The sequence below is a fragment of the Beta vulgaris genome, chromosome 7 (assembly GCF_026745355.1).
Source record: "Beta vulgaris subsp. vulgaris cultivar EL10 chromosome 7, EL10.2, whole genome shotgun sequence".
NCBI classification, from domain to species: Eukaryota; Viridiplantae; Streptophyta; class Magnoliopsida; order Caryophyllales; family Amaranthaceae; genus Beta; species Beta vulgaris.
Genome location: NC_079208.1, coordinates 53793929 through 53815373, shown reverse-complemented (window position 1 = coordinate 53815373; position 21445 = coordinate 53793929). Strand labels below are relative to the sequence as shown.

General features: G+C 38.8%; 1 protein-coding gene across 1 annotated transcript; it reads right to left on the bottom strand.

Moving 5' to 3' along the window:
* Window positions 1-13915: 13915 nt before the first annotated feature.
* On the bottom strand, window positions 13916-20597 carry LOC104899786 (GPN-loop GTPase QQT2). Its single transcript, XM_010687051.4, has 7 exons — window positions 20357-20597; window positions 20026-20141; window positions 19838-19946; window positions 19353-19579; window positions 17836-18126; window positions 14576-14781; window positions 13916-14433 (listed from the first exon to the last, which is right to left on the bottom strand). The coding sequence occupies exons 2-7, from the start codon at window positions 20125-20127 to the stop codon at window positions 14148-14150; spliced, it is 1221 nt and encodes a 406-aa protein (XP_010685353.1). The 5' UTR covers window positions 20128-20141; window positions 20357-20597; the 3' UTR covers window positions 13916-14147.
* Window positions 20598-21445: the final 848 nt, after the last annotated feature.

Below are 21445 nucleotides of genomic sequence, written 5' to 3'. Positions count from 1 at the left end.
TCTTGAACTTGTATGTGCTCTTGTGTAATTGAAATGTGAAAGATTCTGAAATCTTCAAATGTGACTAGATTAAGAGAGTGTACAAGGATAGGTCTAAATTGATGTTAGACTCAAAACTTATTTTAGTATAAAACTATTTTATTGATCGAAATGACTTGATCTCACTTGTGGATTTCAAAGTTAAAATGAGCATTTACCTCTTAAACATGTATTCTATAACATATGTTTTGAACCCTATTATTACAAAAACTTAGACTATTCTATTTTTTTTTTCTTTCGCAGATGGTTCACGACATAGGTTGTAAGGACTATTTGATGAAACAAGTAGGGGAGGACTGGGATGTTTGGTTCTTTAAGATGAAGTCTGCTATGGATTACAGAATTATGCAAGGGGAGCAGTGGTTACGATCTGAGGGCTCTAGGATACACTTCATGCTTCGTTATGTTCCAGACATAGAGCCATATAGATTCGTTCATCGTAGGTATGGAGATATGTGGACTACAGAGGGGTATTTCAATAGGAATAAGCATACCTACGGATACCAGAACCTTCCTTCTGAAAAACACTTCCTCACTGACCTTAAATACTGCGAGAATGAGTGGAGGGTTCGTGAAACGAGGGGTCAAAATCCTTCTACTTCATCTGAATAGGAAAGTTCGGGCAATAGGACCGTAGATGGGAATTCTGAGAACCCAGGGGTCATACCTGAACCACCATCAGCGCCTGTGGCAAAGAGGCCAAGATACCAACCATTTGAGGATGAGTTAATAGCCGATGACTTTCAAAATCTTAGGACAGTCACTTACGTCTCCGATGATGAAGAAACAATAGGACCTTCATTATAGTGTTGGGGGGTTCAGTGCACCAGGGTTAGATGGGGGATGATGAACGAGCCACCCCCATAGAGGATATACCATTGAGGAAGAAGACCCTGCTGAGAATGAAGACCCTGTTGAGGAAGAGAATCCTGTTCAGGAAGAGGATCCCATTGAGGAGGAGGATCCCATTGAGGAGGAGGATCCCATCGAGGAAGAAGACCCCGAGGAAGACCAAGGACCCATACTAGAGGATATACTCTTTGAGGACGACGAGCCTGATGCAGAAGAGATTGACCTTGATGGGGGATAGAGGATTCTGGATCAGAGGATGAAGCTCGCCGCCTTAGCCATAGTTCTTTTGACATATATGTAGGATTAGGACTTTTGTTTTATTTTGGTCGTTTTTATTCATTGTTATGTTAGTGATAATAAGGCTTGCATGCCGATTAGGGAGTAGCATTACTTGATTTATATATATATATATATGGTATTTCTTTACAAACATTACATTCCCATTTTCAATAATAGTCATAGTGTTATCTTTTATTGTTAATTGTGGCATCTTATTTGGATGATTGTAATGCAAGTCAGTACAGACTTAAAAGTGTGCGCAATATATGTTTATATGTAAATGTGTATTCGTTGAATAGTTAAAAAAATTATGTGTAAGTCACTGAAATAGCTACTATGTTAATTTCAGCGCCGAATGGTTCGATCGGGAGGCGCCCCTGAAACCTCTCTCAATATCGAGCAATCGATACGTGACCTAGTACGAATTACTGCCAACTTAGCCCAAGGTCACAACCGGGATGGGGACCTATCTGAAAAAGTGGCCCGTAGGAACCCACCTGTACTAAATGGAAAAGGGGGACCTGAAGAGTTGGAGAACTGGGTTGGGGAATTTGATAAACTTTTCTTCACCCTATCCTGTCCTGACGAGAAAACGTGCCCTTAGCTAGCTACTATCTGCAGGGGGATGCCCATTTCTGGTGGACCCAGGCTAAGGACAACCTTCTAAGTCAACCGGGTTTCGGGTGGGAAGACTTTCAAAAAGGCCCTAAGAGACAAGTACTACCCTCCATACTTAAGAAACAAAAAGCCCAGGAGTTTATGATGCTGGAGCAAGGGACCATGTCTGTGGAGGAGTATTACCGAAAATTCATTGAACTAATGAGGTTTGCCCCGGAGATTGCCCCTACTGAGGAGGCTAAAGCCTCACGTTTTGAATTGGGACTTACCCTTGACCTGCAGGGTAGACTGGGGGGAGATACATTCACCTCTCTGGACCATGTGTTTGGCAAAGCTGCCCACCTTTATGCTATCAGGAAGAGGGAGGAAGGGGGTAAGCTTGGCGAGAAACGTAAGGATAACCCAAACCCTGAGGGCCAGAAGTTTGAGAAAAAGCACAACGGGAACCAGAACAATCAAAACCCTCAGAGGAATTTTGGTAAGGGACCCAATAATAACCCTAATCCCAACAACAACAACAACCGCAACAACAACACCAATAACCGCAGACCTGAGCGTGTATATCGGTGTAGAAAGTGCCCTAACAACCATCCTGGTAAGGACTGTGAGGGTAACAAGGTTGAATGCCGGGAATGTGGGAAGATGGGACATAGAGCCTATGAATGCTATTCGAAGAACAAGCTAAACCCCAATGGCCAAAGGAAGGGGAATTATGGGGACAAGCCCCGAAACGGGAATGGAAACGGGAATGGTAACGGGGGAATAATTACAATGGGAATTCTAACTATTCCAAGCCCGCGACCAACACCAGCAACCAAGTCTCTAATGTGAACAATGCAACTAGTTCCCAAGATAAGGGCAAAGGGAAGCTGTACATGATGACGGCTAGAGAAGAAGAGGCTCGTAGAGATGTTGTCACGGGTACATTTTCTATCAACTCCACTCCTGTTAAAGTTTTATTTGATTCTGGAGCATCCTTGTCATTTATTGCCCATGCAACTGTTAGAAATTTAACATTGGTCGAGTCTGAGTCGATTTCTATGCCTATAGTCATTCCATCTGGGGAGACTGTTAACTGTTCTAAAAGATTCCTAAAATGCCATTAAAGATAGGTGAGGGATACTTTCCCTCTGATCTGATAGAGTTTAACTTATCGAACCTAGATATCATTCTGGGGATGGATTGGCTTGGGAAGTACATGGCTAAGATAGATTGCGATGCGCAGAAAGTGGAACTAAAGGACCCTTCGGGGAAAAGAGTGTCATATAGGAGAATACCTCGAGAACCAGGAATTAAAGTTATCAATGCGTTACAACTTAAGAACTACGTAGACAAGGGTTGGCCCCTATTTATGTGTTCAGTGAGAAGAGTTGAGAGATGATCCGTTAAGGCCTGAAGAGTGCCCATAGTCCGAGAATTCCAGGATGTCTTTCCTGAGGAAATACCTGGTATGCCTCCAAGGAGAGATGTAGAGTTCACCGTTGACCTAGTACCTGGGACTGGACCCATTTCGAAAGCCCCATATCGGATGGCTCCGGCAGAAATGAATGAGTTAAAGAACCAGTTAGAGGAACTACTAGACAAAGGGTATATTAGACCTAGCATGTCGCCATGGGGAGCACCCGTCTTATTTGTGAAAAAGAAGGATGGTAGCTTGAGGTTATGTATAGACTACCGGGAGTTGAACAATGTCACTGTGAAAAACAAGTATCCATTACCTAGGATTGATGATTTGTTCGACCAACTTCAGGGTGCGGGGATGTTCTCCAAAATCGACTTAAGGTCTGGTTACCATCAGTTGAGGATTGTTGATCATGATATACCTAAGACTGCCTTTCGAACCAGATATGGCCACTACGAGTTTACGGTTATGCCTTTTGGGTTAACCAATGCACCTGCAGTTTTCATGGACCTTATGAATAGAATTTTCCGACCCTACCTAGACAAATTCGTCGTGGTATTCATAGACGATATCCTGATCTATTCTAAGAACAAGGAAGGAAGAGTCATTTGAGAGTCATTTTGCAGACACTTAGGGACAACCAACTATATGCGAAGTTTTCGAAATGTGAATTTTGGTTGGAAGAGTGTCATTTTTGGGTCATTTTATCTCTAAGGAGGGTGTATCAGTAGATCCTGCGAAGATCAAAGTCGTGAGTGAATGGCCTACCCCAAAGAATGTCACGGATATCAGAAGTTTCTTGGGTTTAGCCGGTTACTATAGGAGATTTGTGAAAGACTTCTCCAAAATAGCAAAACCTATGACAAACCTGATGAAGAAGGATTGTAGGTTTACCTGGAATGAGGACAGTGAGAAGGCCTTCCAAACGCTCAAAGAGAGGTTAACCTCAGCCCCTGTCCTAACCTTGCCTAACGGGAACGAAGGATATGATGTGTATAGTGATGCATCCAAAAATGGGTTGGGTTGTGTTCTGATGCAAAACGGGAAAGTTATAGCTTATGCGTCCCGACAGTTGAAGCCATATGAAGTCAATTACCCAACACATGACCTAGAATTGGCCGCCATAGTATTTGCACTCAAAATCTGGAGACACTACCTCTATGGGGTAACCTGCCGTATCTTCACCGATCACAAAAGCCTTAAATATATCTTCACCCAGAAAGACCTCAACATGAGGCAGCGCAGATGGTTAGAGCTCATCAAGGACTATGACTTAGACATCCAATACCATGAGGGTAAAGCCAACGTTGTTGCTGATGCGTTAAGTCGCAAGTCTAGCCATAGCCTGAATACATTAGTCGTTGCCGACAAACTTTGTGAGGAATTCTCTAGACTTCAGATAGAAGTTGTTCATGAAGGGGAGGTAGAAAGATTGCTGAGTGCCCTAACCATCGAACCTAACTTCCTAGAGAGATAAGAGCGAGTCAACCTGGGGATGTGAAACTTGAGCGAGTCAAGGCAAAGCTTAAGGAGGGCAAAGCAGAGGGGTTTGCGATCCATGAGGATGGAAGCATACGATATAAGGGTAGGTGGTGCGTGCCACAAAAGTGTGAAGAGCTGAAACAAAAGATAATGAGCGAGGGTCATAACACGACGTATTCTGTCCACCCAGGGGGAGATAAGTTGTATAAGGACCTCAAGAAGATGTTTTGGTGGCCTGGTATGAAGAGAGCAGTAGCTGAGTTTGTTTCCAAATGCTTAACATGCCAGAAAGTCAAAAGTGAACACAAGAGACCTCAAGGAAAGATTCAACCCTTAGACATTCCGACATGGAAATGGGACTCGATATCCATGGACTTCGTTGTCGCCTTACCTAGGAGTCGGGGAGGCAATAATACCATTTGGGTGATAGTGGATAGACTAACCAAGACAGCAAGGTTCATACCTATGAAGGATACGTGGAGTATGGAAGCCTTAGCCAAGGCTTATGTGAAAAATGTCATTCGATTGCATGGAGTACCCACAAGTATAGTATCAGATCGAGACTCTCGATTCCTGTCGAATTTCTGGAAAAAGGTCCAGGAAGCATTTGGTAGTGAGCTATTAATGAGTACAGCCTTTCACCCAGCTACCGATGGTCAAACCGAACGAACTATTCAGACCTTAGAGGACATGTTGCGAGCATGTGCTTTAGAATACCAAGGGTCATGGGAAGACCATTTGGACCTCATAGAATTCTCATACAACAACAGCTACCATGCTAGTATTAAGATGGCACCATTTGAAGCATTGTACGGGAGAAAGTGTCGTAGCCCTTTGTGTTGGAACGACATCAGTGAGACTGTAGTGTTAGGACCTGAGATGATTCAAGAGACGGATGGATCAAGTGCGAGTCATTCAAGAAAAGATTAAGGCTGCACAGGACAGGCAAAAATCCTATGCGGACCAGAAGCGAAGGGTAAAATTTCGAAGTTGGGGAAAAAGTGTTGCTTAAGGTGTCCCAATGAAAGGAGTGATGCGATTCGGGAAAAAGGGGAAGCTAAGCCCTAAGTTCATAGGACCCTATGAGATACTGGCGAGGGTAGGGAAAGTTGCTTATCGCCTGGATTTACCCAACGACTTAGAAAGGGTCCATAACGTGTTTCACGTATCCCAACTCCGGAGATACGTACCTGATGCGTCACATGTCCTTGAACCTGAAAACGTAGAGATAGACGAAACTTTGTCCTATGAGGAGAAACCTGTCCAGATCCTAGACCGCAAAGTGCGGAGTACGAGGAATAAGGACGTCAGAATTGTCAAAGTGTTGTGGAGAAATCAAACTACCGAGGAAGCCACATGGGAAGCCGAAGATGCAATGCGTCTGAAGTACCCTGAGCTTTTCCAAGAGGTACGTGAGTTACGGGGACGTAACTTTTCTTTTAAGGGGGGAAGAATGCGATAGAATTTCGCGCTTTCACCCTAAAGTATGTTAATTAGTTAGTTATGTTAATTATGTTAGTTATATGCTAGTTATGTGTGAAAACTGCTTATCTATTGTGTGAACGTTAGAAAACGGTTGTGAAATTTGGGACTTAGAAGTGCAAAAGATCGTCGTTAAGACGGGCTACCTCAAAGTTTCGGGACGAAACTTCTTTTAAGGGGGGAAGCATGTAATACTCCGTATTTCTAGTAGTAATTTCGTACTAATTAAGAAAATATAAAAAAATTAATAAGAAGGTATTTTAGTTTATTTACAAATTAATAGGAATAAATTATTGTTAATAGGAAATTGTTAGGCATTTTCGGAGTTTTAAAAGAGTAACCTAATCTTCACTTGACCTAGGGTTACTACTTTTGAAGGGAGTATAAAAAGAAAAGGAGAGGGAATTTCAGAAAACCCTAAACCCTTTCTTCTCCCTCTCCTCAGCCGACTTTCTTCTCCCTCTCTCTCTCCTTAGCCGATCTCTCTCTCGTCCTTTCTCTCTCAGATTTTCCTTTCTCTCTCTCGGAGTTTCTCTCGCTGCTCTTCCTCTTTAACTTCGCTCCGCTCCTTCACGTCGCCGGTACTGTGCGTGGGTGGTGTTGGTGCAAAAGGTTCCGACGAAGGCTGCACGGGTTTCGCGCGAGGGTTGGTGCGAATTGCTGCGAGTGGTTGTGCTGTTCGAGAGTGTGGGTGCGAAGAGGTTCGAGAGTGTTGGTGCGAAGTTGTTCGTGGTTTGTGCGAGTTCCGTCGAGCACGAGGGTGTTCGAAAGTTTGTTCGAGGGTTGTGCGAAAAGTGGGTCGAGAGTTTTGTTGCGAGCGGTGGTGTTGGCTCGTGTTCGAGGGGGTTCGAGTGGTGTTCGAGTCGTGCGAGTGTGGTTCCGCGTCGTGTGAGTGTGGTGGCGCGACAAATCTGGGTCGCGCAAGGGTGTTTGGGCGACGGAGACCGTTCTCGGTGTGTGCGCGTGTGCGGTGTGGTTTCGGTCGCCGGAATTCGTTCGCCGGCAAGTTCTAGCGGTATAATTTTTGTACTTAACTTAGTATGACAGTTTATTTGTTAGGTTGATATTTACAGTTTTCATAATTACGTAAGGTTTGTAATTAATAATTAGTAATTAGAGTGTTTAGTAAATTATTAGATTGTTTAACTAGTTAAGTTATTATTCTGTTTTAAGTTACATTATGGTTAGGTTTGTAATTGGAATAAGTTGAAAGTAGGAAAAGTGTGTTCTGCTATTAGTTAAAGTTATTATCGTTTCAGGAGTAACCTGTTTCATGAAATCTGACTTTGGGACATATGACTTATCTTTTGGACATGGAACTTACCTTTTTGGACATATGACTTACTCTTGGACATATGACTTACTTTTGGACATATGACTTAACTTCTGGACATAAGACAGGTTGGACTTATGACCCTTTTTGGATTGGTAAAATAGTGGACTAATGTTACTAACTAACTTAGTTACTCACTAACTCTGACTTCTAAAAGACGTTAAAGTCACTAGATTAGAATTATAACGAAAGTTCTGGAATAAGGTTTTAACTATTGTTTAATTCGAATCGTTAGATCGTTATGGTCTTAGTACGTAGTAGTTGTTAGTGTTATCAAGGACGTAACACTAAAGCTTGGTTTTAACGATTTAGGTCCCAATTTCATAAGCGGCTCGTTCTATTAAGTCAGCGAAAATTCTCCGCTACAAGGTACGTACGCGTACCAGTTTACTTTCAAGCTTAGTATCATGATTAGGTTGCAGTTCATGTTATTGGAACCTAGTACCATGATAGGGAACATTTGATTGTGATTGTTTGGTTAGACGTTTATGACGTGAAATCAATATGATGCATTGAAATATGTTGCATGGAAATGCGAAGTTCTATCGTAGTGTAACATCAGCATTATTAATCTGATCTATAGAGTAACGAGAGTGTTACCAGAGATAAGATTGAGTTTGGTAATTAAGAGAGCATGTGAATGACTCCTTAAAGTCATAAAAAGAATGGTTGGTAGTAAAAGAAGATTATGGCAATACTTGTAGTTGGATTCCCTACAAGTATAGAACAATGGGGGGAGTGCGGGACTTGTCCTACACTCCTACGCAGGCCTACTGTGACGACAGTAGTGTCCTTATATTTTGATAACTCAAGTAGGCGGAAGGTTCCGTTCGATCTTGGGGGTATGCATACTAAGGTGATGGGCGTGAGACGGAACAAAATCGTATTTGCATTTCATCTAATAGACCAAGTTGTCTATTAAGGATTCAGTAGCCCGTATGATTCTAGTAAGATGACGGTGCCCGTTCGATGCCAAATAATGAAAGATTAAAGAATGCGAGATATTGTAATTTCATATAGTAGTCTGTAAGGTGTGCATCCTTTATGTTCATATAGTTTCAATGGTTTATTACGTACTCAGCATTGCTGACTCTGTGTGTTATTATGTGTTTGTTGACCTGTGATGAACCATTGACACTTCAATGGGGAGCAGACTAGGGGAGCTGGTGCTGCTGCATGATATCAAGCATAAGGGGGCTAGTCTGTAGTTTGAAGTTAAACTTCTGGTTTAAGTATTACTGAAGTTTTTAAATTGTTAAATGGTTTGAGTTTAAATAAAGAGGGGTCATCTGTGATTCCCGAGTTGTATTTACATTTTCTATTCCGCTGCAATTTGGTTTTGAGACAATGAATTTGAGTTACCGTATTCCTAATTATGCCTTGCGTTCCATCGCGGCGGTAACACTCCCAAAGTCGATGCGGCGTAGCATTAGACGTGTATGGATTTTGGGGGTGTTACACAAGCTTCCCTTTCCCCTACCCTCTCTGTTAGTGTCGGGCTTAATTCCCCTCCCCCTCCCCCTAGTTGTTGGGTTCTCCAACTAGTTATGGTTGTTGTCAGTAAGTATGATTGTTTCTTAAAAGTGTGTTCAATCTCCGAATAATAGAAGTGCGTTGTTTTTTTAGAGTTGCGAAAGCTATTATCGGTGGTTGTTTGTGGCCATAGACAAGGAGTTATCAGCTGAGTTAAGATTGGTGGTTCAAGGTTATAACAGTAGAATATATCGGTTTTTGGAACCATATGTTGAGGGATAATGTGCGTAAGCATGGACGAGGCGATGATAGATTTTCATGGTTGGGATATTTGTTTTCCGATTGTGCAAATCGAAGGTGCGTTCGAGAGTTTGACTTGTTCGGCTCTCTTTTTAGTTTGGCATTGATCTCAATTGTCTTTACCTTAACAACTTCAAATTTGTAGGCAGCATCCCAGTTGCATCTGGGGGTTTTCTACACGCCCACTTATCGGCGTTTCTTACCTGAGATACCTCGATCGAGAATAATGAGTCACAATTGAACGTGACTCACATGATCATGAGCTTAAAATCCCAAGCGATAACATATCGTTGGGCTTGCTCATGCGGCTAGACGCGACGCTCACGGATGGTTATTTGTTGTCCGGATCGTGATCGTCATCCGCTTCTTCTATCACTTCCATTAGCCATCCGAGGTTTGCCTATATCGCAGGCTCTGAGCTGCGACGCCCCCCTTCCTAAGCGACTTTGTATCGTTTTTAGTTACTTTTATTTTAGGTTAAATGTACGAGCTCCTAAAGCTCATGTAGGTCTGTTTATTTTAGTTTGGATTGTATTATTAAATTGTACTTCTTATTTTAATTGATGTACGATTTTTCGTTGTGAGAAAAAAAAAACCACTTATTAATGTGAATGAAAGTAAATATTAATGGGTAATATAAAAGAGATATTGTACTAGATTAATAGTGGTCAATTACATAGTTAAGCTAAAATAATAAAGTGGCTGAATTTTTTGAAAAGTAAAAATGTAAGGAAGAATAAGGTATATATTTAGTTTTAGGCTATATGCATGAACTATGAAAAGTTTGAATCTTGTTGATATATTGGATGCATGAAATCAGTAATAATACTAGCTCATATTTATTCACATATGTCACTTAGATCTTGATGGTTGTGAAGCGTGATATGATATAAAGAAGCCACATGGTCAAGTGGTGTATTACTTTAGCATGCATCATTGGCCATGGTCCCATAAACATATATGTAAGGACTGGAGTACAAAATCAATTCTAATTATGATTTTTAGGCAAACTTGTAATTATTAAAATTAATATCTCCCAATCGCAGATCTAACGCAGCTATTAATTTCCTGTAAGATGAATAGTACATACAATTATATGAGGTTTGAATATCAATCATTCTAATAAGCCTTTTATCGAACTGTTATTTTTTTTCTAAAAAAAACTGTTGTAGTTTATTTGCTAAAACTTTCCATTAACATATTAATAAAGAAAACAACAAGCTCTACTTTTTTTTGTTGTTTAGAAAGTCACGAGACAAGTGATGAGAATTGATCCCAACCTCTCCTGAAAACAAGAAGAATACTCTAACCAATTGAATCATCCCTCACTCCCACAACAAGCTCGATTTGTGGATGGATGGGATGAAACATTTATATCCTTTATCGTTTTTGAATTTTTTTTATATATTACTCCCTCCGTTCCAAAATATAGTTCCAATTTCTCTTTTTCCACGGTAATTTATGCAAATAAAGGAAAAAGATGTTCTAGGAAAGAGAATGGAGAATAATTGGTGAAGTAGCATTAATTGTAACATTTTCGTTGAATAAATAAAGGAAACAACAAAATTCAAGAAGCAAATAAATGATGGGACGCGGTTTTTCTAGACAAATTACGGAAAAACGTGAAACTAAATATGAAAATAGGAACTATATTTTAAGACGGAGAGAGTATTAAAAGTTTCTCAATCAATATTATTAGTCTACCATGATTATGCTTGTAATTTTGTGTTAAGTAGGTTATCCTCATGCTTCCAAGCACAGGGAGAGACTCATCAATGCAAGGCTCTCTTTTTCTTTTCTGCCTTTTATTGGTCTCTTTATTTCGTTCCTTTTATTACCTTATTTATCTTATACTACTTTGTTTCTTTTCCTTTACCTTTAGAGAGGAGTGAATCTTTAGACTTACTTCTCCATGTCACTTTTCTTATGCAAGCATGGTTTTCCTACATATTTCTTATGAATTTATTTAACACTCTGACCTATAAATCTGAGATTCATCATATTCATATACTTATAGAACATAAAAAGAGATTCATGGGGATCTAATTTGATAGTGAATTAGACTCAAATAAATCTATATTCATGTTTATTATGAGAATTTTTTATATACTAAAAATGTAAACAAGCAACTATGCTCATAATATGTTGTTTGGTATACGAGGGATGGGGGTAATATTTTCATTTTATAGGTTTTGTCACTTTGGTATTAGATGGTTAAAAAATTATTAAAAGAGACGGTCTAATTATAATATAAAAGTAGACCTAGTCACTAAATGGATTAAACTAGTCACTGAAAAAAATTAACCTAATCGCTATCGGGCTAATTCTCTTTTTAATATTGGACTTACCATTGCCTAATTTAAATTTAAAAGTAGGCGATCTCTTACAAGACAAACTCTAGGTGGTTTCACAAAACGAGTGAGAGGCATAGAGCAAGAAATTGGGAGAGTGGAAGAATAAGAGATTAAAAATGTAAGGTGCTGTTTTTTTGGACTTTAGTTTACTTCAATTTAGTTAAGTTCAATTCAATTCCGTTTAGTTACTCTCCGCAATTAAGTTTCTCTCACTTTAAATCTGTTTCGTTCTGTTCAGTTTATTTCATCTCAATTCAAAAAAACGGGAACTGATAGTGTATTTTCATTTTTGGAAAAATTCCTTAAATTACGAGCTAAATAAATTCATAATAAGATATTAATGTTTCACTAATTTTTCTCTCTACATCACCGCTATTTTGTTTACTTTATGAGCATTTTTTTTTTGCCCTCTCCGTTTTTTTCTAGATCTTTATTAATTTTATTAATGGATGTCTTCAAAACTAAATACGTTGGTGGACAAACCCATAATTTTTCTCTCATTTCCTCCTACCTTATTTAATATTTTCCACTAACTTTACTCTATACTCTCTCCACTTCATGTCTACTACCCACATTACTAAGATTTCCCAACAACTTCATTCTCCTACATGTCATCTTATCTTTGCTAAAGTTGGGACTTGGGAGGTAGCCAACTTCTAATTTGGAGTAGCTGCCTTAGTATTAAGTAGGGTAAGAGTATTGGTGAGCTTGCCCTAAAAGAGGAGAGTGAGTGAGTGAGTTAAAGAGAATAAGTGCCCTCAAATGCAGATGTATTCCTATATTTTTATTAGTGGTGATTATGGACCTGGTCGGATTCGGGTTGGACCAAGACTTTATAGAATTGTCAATTGATTGGATCGAGCCTAAATTTTGTGCTCAAAGTCCGCTATTTCGGGCCGAAAAAATAGGTTCTTGGGACCAAAATCGGATCGGGCCAAAAAAAATAGACTAAAAAGTCAATTTTACCTTGCCCAAAACCCATCCCAAAAGCAAAAAATCGGACCGGGTCCGACCGCAGGCCAAAAAAACTCTATCCAAACCTGTCCAAAATTCGGACCAGGCCGGACACGAGAGCTGGGTTTTTTTTATCGGCTCTAATTTTTGTCCTCTCCCTAGCTTTATTTCTTATTGTCATTGTGGCATATAAATACAATCCTCACCTCCCTCCATTCTTTCTTATATCATTAAAGGAGTATATATAATGTCCTTTTAATCCAAACATATCTTTATACTTACATGTAACAGTAACTTAAACCACTTTCTCTTGGACTAAATTAAATTATGCTAACCTAAACTTGTCTGAACAGAAATTGTAAAAGAAAACCAGCAAAACTAAACTTAATTGGACTGAATTAAATTTCTGTCTAAACTGAATACAATTTCCATAAACTCAGCCAACAAAAACTGAGCCTTAATCCTCACACATAAAGAATGAATGCAAAATGGAGCACATGATGGGACAGACTTAGGAATTTGCATGCAACGGAAGAAGTCTACAAATTTGTTGTGTTCTCCAATGACCTAAATATCCTAAGACAGCCAGACAGGACACAACGTTGTAAGTTCATCGTACAAGCTAGTCACTCGTCAGTCGACACATTTAATTAATCCTTTTCTTTATTTTTATTAATCATTTATCAATGATACTAGACTCAGTGGTCAGTTTCCTACTGGCTTTTTGCATTTGTTTTTTTTTTTTTTTTTTTTTTTTTTTTGCTCCAGAGGAGGTACCAGCATACCAAAGAAATAAAAGCTAGCTAAGAAAAAAAGTAAACAACCAAACTAAAAAAGAAAAATACTACAAAAAAGAAAACTACGGAGGAAGAAGACGAGGGAAAGAGACTCCTCTAAAGTCTTCCTCAAGAATGGAGCGAAGCCCCGGTGGTGCCGAAGAATGAAGGATGGTGGGGAGGAGTTGAGCAACTCCATGGTTGGCAAGCCAATCTGCAGCTCGGTTACCCTCTCGATAGACATGAAGTATCCGCACTTCCCAGGAGTCATTATCCATCAACTGTAGGCATCGGTTCAGCATATGGGTGCACTCATTACGCCCTGTTGCTTTAAGTTGCAACATTTGAACACAAGCTAGATTGTCCAGTTGAATCATTAACTTACTGATTTGCAGCTCTCTGGCTAATTCTAAACCTTTTAACAAAGCCATAACTTCCGCTTTGAAAGAAGAACAGTGCCCAAAGTTCATAGAAAGCGCTGAAATTAATCCCCCACAATGGTCCCTAATAAGAGCTCCACCTCCAGCCGGGCCAGGCGCACCTTTTGCATTTGTTTACTTGCGTTTAAATATTTGAAGTTAAAATGGTACACTAAGTTTAATATTATTTTTTCCTATTGAAAATATAATTACATTTCACTATATCAGAGTTTTAGATTTCTTTTTTTAGTTGTTTTTGAATATGACAACCATGTAGATTAGATTTGGGATTGCAACTCTACAGGCTTTTCCAGAACTTTCCAAAAGATGGAGACTTTTTTTCATTTGAGTGTTAATAACTAGGAGTAAGTCCGTCCCTTACTGTTAGAAAGAAAATGAAGCAACCTCTTCATCTTCATCTTCATCTTCATCATCTACCATATCGTCTTCATCGCTAAGCCCCTCATCTTCATCTTCTTCCTCATCTTCATCTTCCTCGTCGTCCTCAAGCATGCTCTTGCTTCCAGCCTCTTTGCCCTTCGAGCCAGTGCTCAGAACCACAGTGTCTCCATTCGACTTCTGCATTTCCTTCCTCAGCCTCTCCATATTCTCACGCTGGCGATCCTCTTCCAGCCGTTGCTTCTCTGCCCGTCTCTTATCAAGATCAGCTCTATGCAAACATCAGATCATTAGTATACAAACTTCAGATAAAGGGAATCAAACACAATAATTTCCCCCTTTTCTTAGGAAGCTTTTCTTTGGGAGACATTCCCACATAAAAAATGAAGATTTTCTGCTCAAAGAGTATTTACTTGTAAGTCTCCATGTATTCTTCAGCACTATCATCGATGACTTTAAAGAACTCATTCATTCCAGCACCAGTGAGTGCAGAAACACCTACTGATTTTAGATTTTTATAGAATTCATCAAGCACAAGAGATAGACTTCGACTCAAAGTTGAAGTGTAGGATTCATCAGACTCAAGTGCTGCATGAAATGCCTCAAAGTCTTCCATCCACTGCAGCACAGATATAATTAGTGAACTACGAGCATAGACAAAATGTAAAGTTTACAATACTAGGTATATATAAAAGATAGGGTACAGATTTTTCCAAGCCAATATTCAAGTTGTGCAAGGGAATAGTTATAGTTAAGGAACAATTGCTCCTTAATATTTGCCTTGGCAGTAGAGAATTATGACCTATAAAAATTATATAGCATCACTACAATTTATGCAACCAGCAAAAACTGACCCATATAAGAGAAGAATTGAGCGTCTTATTGCCATGTACCAAAGATGTTCTCAAATCCAAGCATCAAATGATGGGAAAACATTTCGTCTTTTGAAAGGAGCGGAAAGAAAATATATAGAAATGCACAGATCAAGCAATATGAAAGATGTCTGCCATACACTAACACAAACACAGGCACAACCACACAAGCCTGCCATATTCCCACCAAGGAAATGTTCTTAAACACCAGATCAAGATTAAAATCATCCTCCTCACCAGGCCTACAAACCTAACCCACTCAAGCACCCCACAACAAGATCAAAGAGGTTTTCATAGAGATGCTAAGACAAGACTGAATAATAGTATCATACACGAGGAGAACATGCGACCCTCTTCCACCTGTCAAGCCTGTATGACATTATTTTCATTGCATGGTCCCTGAAGGAGATCCTTCCAGGGTTCCCTCCTACAACACTAAGATCAAAGGTAAAATTCGGATCTTATACCCAGCCAGCAACAGAAGTAGCAAGAGAAAAGGGGTCCAAAAGTGATCACACAATAACAATTTCCCTGAACTGATCTTAAGCCCTGAAATCACCTCAAACACCAAAAGAACAGTGAGGAGTTCTAAACCAGCTAGATTATCCAAAAGAGGAAAGGAGAAGTGTAAATGAAAAGAAGAAAAGAGAACACTTCCTCTGCCACCCTTCAATCCCTTAAAACTTCCCAGAACTTCTCCCTCGGCAAGAATACGAGTAGGAGGATCAACCACTACCAAATAAATGAGAATAGAGAAAGAAGCACCCTGCTGCTGCCCCTTGTGGTCCCAAACCACCTCCTAGGCAGCCAATTCACAAAGACTGAAACGCAAGCAGATGAAAAACACTCCCAATCCACTTTCTCTATTAAGTTTTAAGCTTCTTACAGTCTCCAAGAAACTCCAATTCACGGATTCACCCCATCATAGGACTTCACACAATCAAGCTTAGAGATAATCCCTTCAAATCAGTGACCACTCTAACAGACATTATTAGCTGTTTCATTCGCCATAAGAGTCACATCCGAATTTTACCTTTCTCCAACAAAAGCATGCCGGGCTATAGAAAACATAGTGCACAGAACATTGACTAACTGATTAGGGAAGAGCAGAAAACCTTTTTTAGAATATTTTACACTCGTCAGCACATTCTTAGAACTTAGAAGGTTCCTTTTAAGAATTGGCACTTGGCTGTAATAAAGGTCAAATTTATACTATTACCCACAGCCCTACTTCAAATACTCCCGAAACATACTCATCAAATCAACGACCATCTTCCAGAATTTAAAAACCAGTGAATTTAGAACATCAGGATGGAGTAAACCGGGTAATTATCCTCATCCATACAAAAAGCAAAACGACCCTCATCCTCCTCAAAGAGTCTCACTGACCACTCCCTATCAACATTACGGATTGACAGATCTAACCTCTCCTGTCGGCCTGCAGTCTACCTACTAGGCTACCATCCCCTCACAGTAAAAACCCTCACAGAGAGGAATCTCTTCCAAAATGGCTTCCTAAGCTCACACCACAATACAACCCATTCCTCAACATAATACCTCCTCAAAGACAAGACTAGAATTTGAATCCTCCTTCATAGCCCATATCAACACCATCTTTTTTCCATTCGCCTCTCTTTCAAAGAATCTCCTCTAACAAGTTCATAAGAGGTCTTTCCAGATCCTCCCACAACACCCTCTTCTTCTAAATCATCAATCAAAATATAGTCTTCAACATCTCTCTCTTCTCAAATCTAATGTTGCTAAAAACCTTATTCTAAGCCATAATCTTCCCATTCACAAACTTCAAAAGCTTCATAAATCTTTAAAACTGCCAACCCCCCCACATCATACTCTTGCCACCCAATCCCCAATCAGGCTGAGGAACCCATATAATCTCAAAACGGAAGGAGCAAGATCCAACTGGACTAGGTAAAATTCCAAGATAACCAGAAAATGGTCAAACACATGTTTATCATCCAAAACCTGCACCAAGTTAGGGAATTCCAATAGCAAAAAGAGAACAATCTAGTTTAGAAACAACACTAAGTTCCCTCACACAGACCAAATATACTGGGAATCCAGAAGAAGCGGATCTCGAAGCTTAAATCACATATGTAAAAAGTAGCCCATCAGATGTAACAAGTAATTATCTCGTAACCAACATCTTTGATGGCAAATTGCACTAACATGACTTCTGCAAAGTAAATTAACCATAGGCAACCTACATAATTGATTGTGCAGTGCATTGCTCATTCCAGCAGAATACAACAGCTAATGCAGAGCAAAAATAAAATCATATGGTACCAGGTTTTAGACTTCGATCCCTAATGAGACTACTCAATTTGATTTGAATATCATGTTAAAGACTTAAAAGCAATAAAATCAAAGGAACACCCACATCCAATGTCTCATTAAATATGCAGATTAGGAGTAGGAAACAGAGCAAGGTCTCGTTAGACATGAATTATGGAGGAAGCACACTTCAAATGACTATAGTGTTCCTTGATATAAGGCAATAAAGTGAAATATTTGAAGCAATTACGTAAATAATCAAATAGCCAATATAATGCCCAACAGTTCCCATTTCCACTTTGCAATTAAACTGACATTTCTGCAATATTTCTTTTTCTGCAAGAATCCACATCATGCAATGTTCAACATAGATCACAAGTTGTGTTTCTCTAGAATGTTAAGAAAGCAATAGACAATGCAATACAAAATGCTAAACAAAGGGGAATGCATAGAAGTAGAATTGGGTCTCACATATACGTAAATATAATACTCCGAGAAATAAAATCTACCTCCAAAGCAAACTGATGCTGAGCTACATCAGTCTTGTTAAATGCCAAGATAAGAGGCAGCCGTGTCTTGTAAAGGATGCTACAAGCATACAGCATATTGCTCATGAATGTGGTTGGGTTCGAAGAGCGTGGGGTATCAACTACATAAGCAACCACGGTCGGAAAAGTAGACGCAAAGGCTTCAGTAATTATGGCTCCAGAGGCAGACCAAGTAAATATCTCAATCTGCCCAGGTGTGTCCACCAGCACATAATCAAGCTGGTCAGCTCTACGCTCAACAACTGAAACAACCTGAAAGTTTGAACAAAAGGCACCCACATCATAGGTTGAGCCTCAAGGCAAAACACTCAATACAGATTCAATAACTAAACATAGGTAGCAAACAACTAAAATCTTCTTTTAACAAATCATAATCGAACCAAAAAAACAAATAGCAATGTGAAAAGATATTGTTTGGTTATATACCGTTGTTAACAAATAAACATCCCCACAAAATAACAGCAAAAAGGGAATGAAAGGCAGGTACACTTAGGAGGCTTAGTTAGACAGTCTTGTTCCGTCAGAGCTTTTGGTTTCTTTAGAGGTCCACCCTGCTTTACCTCATTTCCTTGTTTCTTTTTTGTCCACTACTATTACAAATCCAATATCCATCATTAATAACGGCTCACAATAAGGGCCTTACAGTTGGAAGTTGGAACACTTCTCTGCAAACTTTCTTCTAACTAAATTACAGAACTTTGTGGCCTTTGATAAACTTCATAATCCTATGAAGTCTACAGATATTTTAAACAGGGTCAGGTCCTGCAGTATCAAGAAGCCAAACACTGCTGACCACCAGCCAATTTACATTGCCTCATGAAAATGATCACATGTAGGATATGTACAGTAAGCACCACAAAGTATGTGAGCTTTCACTCACTAGTTGGCCATCAATGGAGAGAAGTTTACACCTACACATAGGTCCTGTCACATTAAGTCTAAAAAGATTTAATTGTACACCACCTTATCCTAACTAGAAAACAGACAGAGTTTAGAGGTTAACTTAAAGAAACTTGGAAAGAGATATTTTAACAAAAGGAAATAAACACAGTGTTCCCAAGACAGTTGGCCTTTTTTTTGTAACATGTATGTCGAAAAGCCACTTAAAGTTCCATGAAGACGAAATTAATAATGTTCAATATGCATAGTTCCATTGAACTTTAGGTCCCCTATATAACTCTCTCCCTCGGCAATTATGGAAGTTCTTTAACTACTGGTGGGAGAGGATTCCTGAACTGCATGCCCATAGTTCCTCTACTATACAAAAACACCATAGTAAGACTGCCTTCAAATTGTCAATCGAACAAGATTCACGCGTAATAAGAATGTATTCATGTATCTGATGACTATCGTCCTCAAAGTTAGCCATCACTAAAAGAATGCAGGAGCTTCATCACAAACAAATCTATCAAAAACATTCAGCCACAGTAATTTTGGTAACCCTTCACAATAAGCCAACCATGAAGTTAAAGCTTTACCTCATCAAACTTTGTCGCAAAAAGATTTAGTGACGTCAAAATGCCTCCATTAGGACCAAGGTTGAACTGCTTCATAACTTCCTTGTACTTAACCGTGTCCCTTATATCAATATTTGCACCAAAAGGAAGGGTCATAACAGCAGGATCCAGGTTAATCACATAACCACGAAGCTTTGAAGCATGTGTATGGCAAACCAGCTGCTGCATAAAAGTTGTCTTTCCACTTCCTGATCACATTTAATTTACACTATAACTCAATCACAGATATTCAGTGCTAGCAGTACAATCAAGTTCCAATTGAGAAAGTAACATGGGAAATTGGCACAAGCAACAACAAATGAAGGTGGCATACACTACTAATCATTGAAAAAAAATGCCTTAAATAGTTGTCTCCTTTTTTCCCATTTTCAAAGTGTATCCAAGCATTCAGGATGGGCGGACTCGTAAACTACTAATTAGTACAGTAATGGATACACAAAACTGACCTGCCATTCCAACAACAATAATAATGACAGGTTTCCTCTTGAAGTCCGATGACGATTCCTGAATTTGCAACTTCTCCATCGAGTCCATAATTTCATCCTTCTCCTTCACCTTTAAAAAATCAAACGGTATGCTTCATCAAACATGACAACTTGAACAATTCTCACATACATTACAATCAAGATGTTACCTTTTCTTTCGAAGACGACTGCGCACCAACCATCTGCACGGTTGGGGTTACTTTTTCAGGTGCATTTGTGGCAGAATCATGCATATCAGAATCAACTTCCATTTTTTTCTTTAAATCTATTCATAAAGACAATAACTAACATCATTTCATGGTTCCAGCGATTAAATTAACGAAATATATACTTCTTCAACAATAGTATTAGTATATAACAAACGAAATTTCGTTTCCAGTTACTTCAGAATTTACCCACAAAATCAAATATTTAATGATAAACTACACATTTTATAACTTAAAACTTAAGAGTATATAGTAAAATTAGTCCAGAACAAACCTTTCTTCAAGAATTTGGAATCGTCGAAAAAATCCAATTCTTCAATTTCTTTCGTCGAAAAGTAAATTTAATTGATACTAGGAAGTTGAAGTTTTCGGATAGAGAAGAAGAGAGGAATCTGCAATCCGTAGAGAGAGATGGAATTTCCCTTGTAATCGCAGGGGAGGGTTAGCGCAATTTTGAGGGTTAGGGTTTCAAAATTCTTTTCTAGGAAATTACGCGGTAGTCACTAAATTTAGAGAAATAGAGTTTTTCAGGGAATTGTAATTATATGCGAAAACCTTTTATCTCCCAAGTGGGTCAACAACCCACTACAAATTAGTAAAGCCTTTATCAGGGAGTAGTATTTTTGACCCGTGCGATATCCCGGACAATTACAATTACCAAATATGTTATATATATATTTTTTATAATTGATTATATTAGCATTTTGTAATTTTCTTTCTAGTTCGAAATTAGAAAAATGGACGTTATGACATGATAAGATGTTAATTTTTTTAAAAAAAAAAAGGTTCAAAATGATTTAAGGATAAAAATAACAATGTCAATGAAATTGGGTTAAGAAAATGTTATTATCTTAATAAATGTGCTAGAGATCAAAAAACTTGTTTATGTCTTTATAGTTACATAAAATTTATAAGACTTTATTATGATTTACTTTGAAACAATAAACATTGAAATTCTAGTGGGTCCGTGGTTAAACTCTCTCATTTCATTTGAAAGGTCTCGTGTTCGATTCCTAGTAACTGCACAATGTTATACTTTTTAAATGAGATCATAAACATATGTCTTAGAAGTTTGAGAAGAGTGTCATATGGTACTGTTTCTTTGATGAGATTGTCTTTTAATGTATTTGTATAGATAAATAGTGAAATCTAACTCATAAGTTGTAATAGTTTTTTAATTCTCTATTTCTAATGGGTTAATTACCCACCGAATAGATGTAGCATTGCCCTTTATGTGAATAATTGTAAAACAAATAAATATGTACAACTTTTTATCATAGACTCAGGTATACAATAAGTATGATACACCTAATGTTATTTTAATGCTCACTTGAAAACTATAAACGAGCAACAATTGCAGTAC